The sequence below is a fragment of the Marmota marmota genome, unplaced genomic scaffold (assembly GCF_001458135.2).
Source record: "Marmota marmota marmota unplaced genomic scaffold, marMar, whole genome shotgun sequence".
Taxonomy (NCBI): Eukaryota; Metazoa; Chordata; class Mammalia; order Rodentia; family Sciuridae; genus Marmota; species Marmota marmota.
The window spans coordinates 6,273,523-6,282,264 of record NW_026000079.1 but is presented as its reverse complement, the minus strand read 5'-3'; the positions used below and the strand labels follow the sequence as shown (position 1 = coordinate 6,282,264).

At 39.0% G+C, this 8,742-nt stretch overlaps 1 protein-coding gene across 10 annotated transcripts in view; it reads right to left on the bottom strand.

The window, feature by feature from the left end:
- Window positions 1-8,302, bottom strand: part of Arnt (aryl hydrocarbon receptor nuclear translocator) — a 79,732-nt gene extending 71,430 nt beyond the window's left edge. For 8 of the 10 annotated variants that reach the window (XM_015502990.2, XM_048814889.1, XM_015502993.2 and 5 more), the window contains exon 1: window positions 82-264. In XM_015502990.2, coding sequence (XP_015358476.1) covers window positions 82-106 — 25 coding nt within the window. In that variant the 5' untranslated portion in view covers window positions 107-264. Of the gene's footprint in view, window positions 1-81; window positions 265-8,176 lie in introns of those variants that run through there. The other 2 variants (XM_015502991.2, XM_015502989.2) reach the window with 2 other exon arrangements.
- Window positions 8,303-8,742: the final 440 nt, after the last annotated feature.

Below are 8,742 nucleotides of genomic sequence, written 5' to 3'. Positions count from 1 at the left end.
CGCGCAGCCCCGGGTCTCCTCAGTCGTCAGCCCCTCGGCCCCTCCCCCTTGAGGGGAGCCCCAGTCCTCCCGTCTCCTCACCGGGGTTAGCAGTAGTCGCCGCCATGGCCTAGATGCCACCGCCGCCGCGCCACCCACCCCCCTAGTGGGAGGAGCTGTCGCCACCGAGCCGGAGGAGGGAGGGGAGAGAAGAGCCACTCCCCAGAAGCGGCGCCCCCCTGCCGCCACCGCTACCGCGGAACCCAAGATGGCGGACGCAGCAACCCCCACCGCCCCGGCCCCGGGGAGGAGAGGCCCCGCCCACTGATGGGCGGGGCCATACTGCAGCCGGCCTCTCTGGGAAAGCGGACCAATGGTGTCCAAAGTGGCTAGCGGGCAGGGCTGGGGACGGCGCCTGCCGGTCCCTGGAAGGCAGGGCGAGGAAGAAATCCAGCTGTCTCCCTAAACACGCCTTTTTTGCGTCAGAGGGAGGTCAGTGACCAGTTGACGTCAGTGAAAAGCAATGAAAAATGGGCATTTCACTAAAAAGTTTTGACTTGGTAGTCAGTTCGACCGGGTATTCCCCTGCGGACTATTTATTTCGTAAATCTTCTTTAGGTGTTCTAATACTTCACAAGGTGGCTTGTCCTCTAGTGGAAAAAAGTTCAATAACTAATTTTTGAAAGATTTCTAATGGATCTGGTAGGGTAAAAGGATCTGGGCATTTATGATCTGGTAAAGGAGATAGTGACAGCCCAAACCAGAGGCATTGAAGAACTTATTTTTGATTAAGGTGAATAGAATAACATCCTTTGGTCAATAATAGGAACAAAGTGACAGGTTTTCAGTAAGGAAGTGATCACATGCTGACTGCACAGATTGATTTTCTAGTAATAGGAAGCACTGAGCACTTTAGACTACTTATATGTATTTTCTCATTTAATTCTTACAACTACACTATGAGATCTATTCTACTGTTATTTTCATTTTGCAGCTAAGGAAATAGAAACAAAGAGGTTAATCAAGGGACATCCAGCAAGTAAATCCAGTAGTGGTGTGGGAGGCAAAATAAAGGAGTCTGAGACTAGAAACCTTTTCCACCTATCCCCCTGTTCTGAGCTCTACAGATTTAGCACTACGGGGTACTACTACCTTTTCATGTATCTTCACAAATTGTTTAATATGAATTTAATTAGAATTTTAACAAAAATCCTATAATGCTATTCTTTTTTAATTTTTTTTTTTAGTTGTACATGGACACAATACTTTATTTAGATGTTTTTTATGTGGTGCTGAGGATCGAACCCATGTATGAGGCAGGCACTCTACCACTGAGCCACAACCCCTGCCCCCCTATTATGCTATTCTTAGGAGTACTATAAAGATTACATTGATTCATTTATCTCATTTAGCTAAAAGCCAATACATTTTAGAATACTTTGCATATGGGTTACATTTGTTAAAATTTAATTTTCTTTGTTACCATTTGTTGTTATATTTCTAATTTTACCAAATAGGGAAAAAAAAAAAAAAAGGTCATCCACTTAGATAGGTTCAGTGGTGCATGCAACTGGAAAGGCTGAGGCAGGAGGATCTCAAGCTCCAGGCCAGCCTACATAATAACTAAGACCCTGTCTCCAAAAAAAAAAGAGGTAGGGGTATATCTCAGTGGTAAAGTGCCCCTGGGTTCAATCTCCAATACCTACAAAAATAAAAATATGGAAAGAAGTACACTAAGGCATTGAAATATGAAAAAAGTTAAGTACTTCAATTGAAAATTACAATTGAGGGGGGGCTGGGATGTAGCTCAGTGGCAAAGCATCTGCCTTGCATTAGCAAAACCCTGGATTCAACCCTCAGTTCCAAAAAAGACCAAAAAAAAAAAAAAACACCAAAATTATAATTGAGGGGCTCGCATTGTGGCTCATTGGTAGAGCACTTGCCTAGCATGATTGAGGCGCTGGGTTCCATCCCTGGCACCACATAAAAATCAAAACAAATAAAATAAAGGTATTGTGTCCATCTAAAAAAAAATTAATTACAATTGAATTTAATTAAGCAAGACTCCAGTGCAGATATAGAATGTGAATGTGTGTGTCTTAAATACGGTAAGTTCAGGCTGGGGTTGTAGCTCAGTGGTAGAGTGCTCACCTAGCACATGTGAGGCTCTGGTTTTGATCCTCAGGACTACAAAAAATAAGTAAATAAAATAAAGGTATTGTGTCTATTGCTGAGCCACAACTCCAGCCCAAACAAAAAATATTTGAAAAAAAATAAATGTGGTAAGATCATGAAAGCAGCCAAAAATTTTAAGGTAACTAAGAAGTACAACTATGAATATCTAACAATTGGATTTTTTTGGACTAGCAATCAATCCATTTGTCCTTTGCCTGCTGCACTTTCTTTATTAGAAAATTTTGTCAGTCAATGATGTGAAAAACCATTGAAGCATAAGTGGGTGGGCATAGGGGAGGGAATATAGACGGTATAGAGGAATGAGAGTGATCAAATTATGTCCTGTGTATGTGCAAATATAACAGTTTCCACTATTATGTATAATTTGGGAGTGAGGTACTAGGGATTGAACTCAGGAGCACTTGACTGCTGAGCCACACCCCTAGCCCTATTTTGTATTTTTTTAATTTAGAGACAGGGTTTCACTGAGTTCTAAGCACCTTGCCATTGCTGAGGCTGGCAATCCTGCCTCAGCTTCCTGAACCACTGGGGTTACAGGTGTGTGCCATTGCACCCGGCTTAGGCATAATTTTAAAGCACCAATTTAAAAAGCAAACCATTGGGGCTGGGGTTGTGGCTCAGTGGTAGCGTGCTTGCCTTGCATGCAGGGGCACTGGATTCAATCCTCAGTACCACATAAATTAATAAAATAAAGGTATTGTGACCATCTACAACTGAAAAATTTTTTAAATAAATAAAAAGCAAACCATTGATGCTTCCAAGACATTTTTTAAACAAAATGTAATACAACTTCTCTACTGAGTAAAATTTATTTTCTCAGAAAAAAATGCAAAACAATGTTTCCTAGCATGACATCAATGAATTTTCTGGATAAAAGAGATGAAGTTTACATTCTTGATAGAAAAAAAAAATTGGTAGAAGTCATTTTGTTACAGAGATATTTGTACAAATAGCTACAAGTTAAAAACAAATATTTAGCTTAAAGAAAGTATAACAAGCTATTGGTAAAATTCTTTATTAAACATTACACAGAATCAGGGTATACACCGTGAAAAGTCAGTATCAGCACTGTGCCTGCTAACAGATGTTTACATTAGGAGTGGACACCACTGTACACAATATGATGGTAGTTCCATCGCAGATGGTAAGATTGCAAAACCTTGATTTTTAACTCTAAGAACAAAATATCAGCCAGGCAGGGTGGCATACACCTGTAATCTCAGAAGCTCTCAAGGCCAAGGCAGGAGGATCACAAGTTCAAAGCCAGCCTCAGCAACTTAACAAGGCACTGAGCAACTTAGCAAGACTGTTTCAAAATAAAATATAAAAAGTGCTGGAGATGTGGCTCAGTAGTTAAACACTCCTGGGTTCAATCCCCTGGTGCCAAAGGGGGGGGGGTTAAAAAAATCCATAATTTGCAGTCATCCATTTTATGCAATACATGAGAAGAAATGCCCTGAAACTTCCTACTTAGTTTATCATTAAAAAATTCAAGTTACAGTGAATTTGGTGGTACACTCCCATAATCCCAACTACTTGGAGGCTGAGCCAGGAGGATCACAAGTTTGAGACTAGTCAGGCAAATTAACCAGAATCAGTCTCAAATTTTAAAAGGGCTGAGGATATAGCTCAGTGGTAGAGCTCTTACCTAGTATGTGCAAGTTCCTGGATCCTCAGTGGTAGAGCTCTTACCTAGTATGTGCAAGATCCTGGCACTGGGTGGCTGGGGGGGGAAATCAAGTTACAGAAAATTACATTTTTCATTTAGTTAAGAATTACTTTGTTGGCAGTCTGAAAAAGTCATCTTGGGATCAAAACTGATGGAGTTGTATTTTAATGCAGAAAATATCTTGTTCCTATAAGAAATCTTTCTCCTAAATTTTGATTCAACATAGAACAAATTAGTACAAACCATAAATATAGTAAAATAGTAGCCAGTGAGCAAAATATTTGAGAATATGTAGGTAAATAGGTATTTTTTCACAATGAAGTATAGATACCAGGAATAGGTAAGATGCAGATACAGTTATTTTTAATAATGACTAAAGGAAAAGTTCCTTCTTTTATGTAAATAATACTAACAGAAACTATTTTTATTGTTTCAAGTGTACTTGCTCAAATAGCTTATCTGAGCAATATTTTCATTAACTTGAGCTTATAACTTCAAGTTCTAAATGCCATGTGTTATGGTTTGGATCTAACATGTCACCCAAAGGCTCATGTGTTAAAGGCTTGGTCCCTAGCTGATGACACTATTGGGAGCTGGTGAGGACTCAACTGGAAGGAAGTTAGGTCACCAGAGATATGGCCATAAAAGGGATAGTAGGACCCAGGCTCCTACTCTCTCACTCTTTGCCACCTTGAGACGAACAGCTTTACACCACCACTCACTCCCCACCACAGACCTAAAGCAATGGGGCCAACTTACCATGAACTGAACCTTTGAAACCATGAGTCAGAATAAACCTTTCCTCCTTTTAATTTGATCTTCTCAGATATTATGTCAAAGAAACAGAAAGCTGACTAATATACCAACCATGGTTGTTTTGTTATTGTATTATTGCTGTGGTTTTTTGTTCTTGTTTTCTTTTTCTTTTTTTTTTTTTTTGTGTGTGTGTGGTGCTGGGGATCAAACCCACGGTCTCACTTGTGCTAGGCAATCATTTCTGCCCTTGAGTGATTACTCTGCTACATATATCCTCAGCCCATTATGATTACTTTTTAGTGTTTTTTTTTTTTTTTTAATTAACCCATGCACAATGACTTGTTTTCTGGCTTGTTGAAGTAATGGGTCAGACAACCAATACAAGTCCCAATAGAAGATGAAGTGTGGCTTAATGTCTACAAGGTTCTGGGTTCAATCCACAGCACCAGGGGAAGGGGGGAAAAAAAGATGTGCATGTCTAGACTCCTAATGCTTTTCTCAGACAAAGCACATCTACCTTCCAATTGCTTGCCACCAAAAATCAGTCTTAGCTAATCAGGAAGAATGCCTACCTTATTTTGAAAGATGTCTACATTTTCTATTTATTTTATCAGAAGGTTCAACAACCTTGGGAATGAAGGGCTTCCACATAAGAGTTTTTTGAAAATCTGCATGTTAATGGCAGTTCCACTGAAGATGGTGAATCACAAAGCCATGATTATGTTATGAACAAAGTATTAATGTTATGAACAAAGTATCAGATGAAAGAGTGCTTGCCTAGCATGCACTAAGAACTGGATTCAATTCCTACCACTGGAAAAAAAAAAAGAAATTCAGGATTTTGTAAGAACACACTATAATTATGATGCAGATACCTTGACCACAAAGTTTATTATTTCATAACACATGATTATTTATTTATTTATTTATTTATTTATTTATTGGTATTGGGAGATTGAACCCAGGGACATTTTACCAGTGAGCTACATCCCCATTCCTGAGAATGGCCTCAAATTTGCAATCCTCCTGCTTTAGCCTTCAGAGTTGCTGGGATTACTGGCATGTACCACCTATCACATGTTTTCAGTTTAAAAAGTTAATATTGGGCTGGGGTTATGGCTCAGCAGTAGAGCGCTTGCCTTGCACATGCAAGGCCCTGGGTTCGATCCTCAGTACCACATAAAAATAAAAATAAATAAATAAATAAATAAAGTTAATATTACTACTAAAATTTTAAAATTATATAAATTCTATTATCTTTATTATGGTAAACCATAGTCTTTCCTTCTCCCCCTCCCCCCACATAGGATTGAACCAAGGATCTCACACATGTGAGACAAGCACTCTATTACTGAGTTACATGCCCATGGCAAACCCATTTTTTATTTATTCAGAACTGTAATATGCAGATGTGCCCAAGTTTTACTACATATCCCTGGATAGAATTGCCAGGTTTAGCCAATAAATCTCACAGGACAGATCAATTTTATTTTAGGATTAACAACAAATAATTATTTAGTTTTTTTGTTTTTCATTTGTTACAACTTCTTTTAATTTACCTATACCTCCTCCTTCCAGTGTTGCTCAGAGAGGCTAACTGAGAAAAGGGGTTGCCTTTCTTTTGTTTGTTTGTTTGTTCTTTTTAGTTATACATGACAGTAGAATGTACTTTGGCATCTCAAACATACATGGAGTATAACTTTCTTTCTTGTGGTTGTACACTGGTTGTGTACTCACATATGAACATAGGAAAGGAATGTCCGATTCATTCCACTGTCTTTCCCATTCCCATCTCCCCACTCCCTCTTGTCCATTCCAGAGAACTTCCCTCCTCCCACCTGTTGTGAGTCAGCATTCACATATCAGAGAGAACATTTGGCTTTTGGTTTGGGGGGATTAGTTTATTTCACTTAGCATAATAGTCTCCAGTTCTATCAATTTACCAGCAAATGTCATAATTTCATTTTTTTATGCCTGAGTAATATTGTGTATATGTACCACTGTTTAGTATGTTTTGAATGTTGCATAGGACAATTTGCACTAAAGAATTTTTATATTTTAATCTGACAACTCTACTTTTGGAGGATAAAATTTTAAGGAACACCAATTTAAGCTATTTGGGGGAGAAAAAAACAGAATCAGGAAATCCACTAGATCCCACCTCTCGACCAAAACATGTGCATCAATTGTAAGAGACTTATCACTGCAAAGAATGTCAGAACCAAAGTTAAAAGAGATAAGAAAAAGGATTTTTAAAAAGAAAGAAAAAGGGCTGGGGATGTTACTCAGTTACTCATGCTTGTCTGGGCATGCATTGAGACCCTGGGTTCAATCCTTAACATCACAAATAAATAAATAAGAAAACAATGAAAAAGGAGATTTAAAAAAAAAAATGGCAATGAGGAAAAGAATACCTAAAAAAAAAAAAAAAAGCCTAGTTTAGATTATGGAAGAAGGTAAGAGATAACCTAGCAAGAATCAGACAATAGAAGTCAAAGGAATTTCAAGATAAAATAGTTTCTGCAACAACATCATATATTCAGAGAAACTAAGGAAAATCAGGATAGATAAGTAAATCTAAGAACTGAAAATCAGATGCTATTGGGTAAATAAGTAGAGGCTGCTGGTTATAATAGATCAGTTTTGCAAGAGGCATGACAATGAATAGCAAGTAATTAAATGATATCTGGGGGTAGAGATAGGGTGAGGTAGAAACAGTAAACTATGTCTATAGACTGAGCTTTTTTTTTTTTAAAGACAGAGAGAGAGAGAGAGAGAGAGAATTTTTTAATATTTATTTTTTAGTTTTCGGCGGACACAACATCTTTGTATGTGGTGCTGAGGATCGAACCCGGGCCACACGCACGCCAGGCAAGCACGCTACCGCTTGAGCCACATCCCCAGCCCTAGACTGAGCTTGTAGAAAGGGACAAATTAAAAATGCAAGACACTGGACATAGTGGTACACACCTGTAATCCCAGCAGTTTGGAAGCTTGAGGCAGGAGGATTTCAAATTCAAGGTCAGCCTCAACAATTTAGCAAGGCCCTAAGCAAGTTTACAAAAAAAAAAAAAATACCAAAAATATTAAANTTTTTTTTTTTTTTTTGTACTGAATATTGAGCCCAGGGATGTGCTGAATCACTGAGCCACATCCACTGCCCTTTTTTGTATTTTACTTTTTAGAGACAGGGTCTCACAGAGTTGCTAAATGCCTCACTAAATTGTTCAGGCTGGCTTTGAACTCCCAATCCTCCTGCCTTGCCCTCCCCAGCTGCTAGGATTAAAGGCATGCAGGACCACGACTGGCTCAAAATAAAAAATTTTATAAAGGGCTGGGGATGTAGCTTGGTGCTAAAGCACCTCTGGGTTCAATCCCCAATACAAAAATAATAATTATAATAAATAAATATGCAAGAATATGTATGTGTCTGCCGGGCATGATGTATGTGTCTGAGAACACAAGGGAGACGAGGAGATAAGATTATGACTACGTTTACCCTCAGAAAACCAAGGCAATTTTTTTACTAATTAAATATAGACATTTTGAAGTGGAGGAAAAGAAAGTTTAACTCACCTGTGATGACTTTGGTTCTCAAAGAGTTGGTGAAACTTCTGGTGAGAATAATGTAGAAATGGAGTTGGGTGCAGCTCTAGAGTTGAGGAAATTCAATGTGGGAAATCAACTAGGTATGAATAAAAGGCCAAGATGGTCAAATGCTCCCAAAGTTAAAAGGCATACACGTTCATGAAACTGTGGAGCATTGTTATTCCTTTCTCTGTCAGTTCTGAGAACTGTGAAAGAGAGCAAACACAGCCATTTTCCCAGAATTGGAGACAAATAGACAAATGAGATCAGTATCTTAGGGATGGAAGGTTCTAGAGCCGCAGGAGCAGCACAGTTTAAAAGTCTTTAGAAGGGGATGAAAGTGGCCTGGGAAACCAGTGAAGACAGAAATTAATGAGCTGAGAAGAAAGGTTTAATTCTGGATGCTGACATTGATAGAAAGGAGGTTCCAAATCAAGAGAGTGGGCTTGGGCTGGAGCATAGCTCAGTTGGTATAGTGCTTGGCTTGCATGCATAGGGCCCTGGGTTCAATCCCCAACACCACACACACACACACACACACACACACACACACA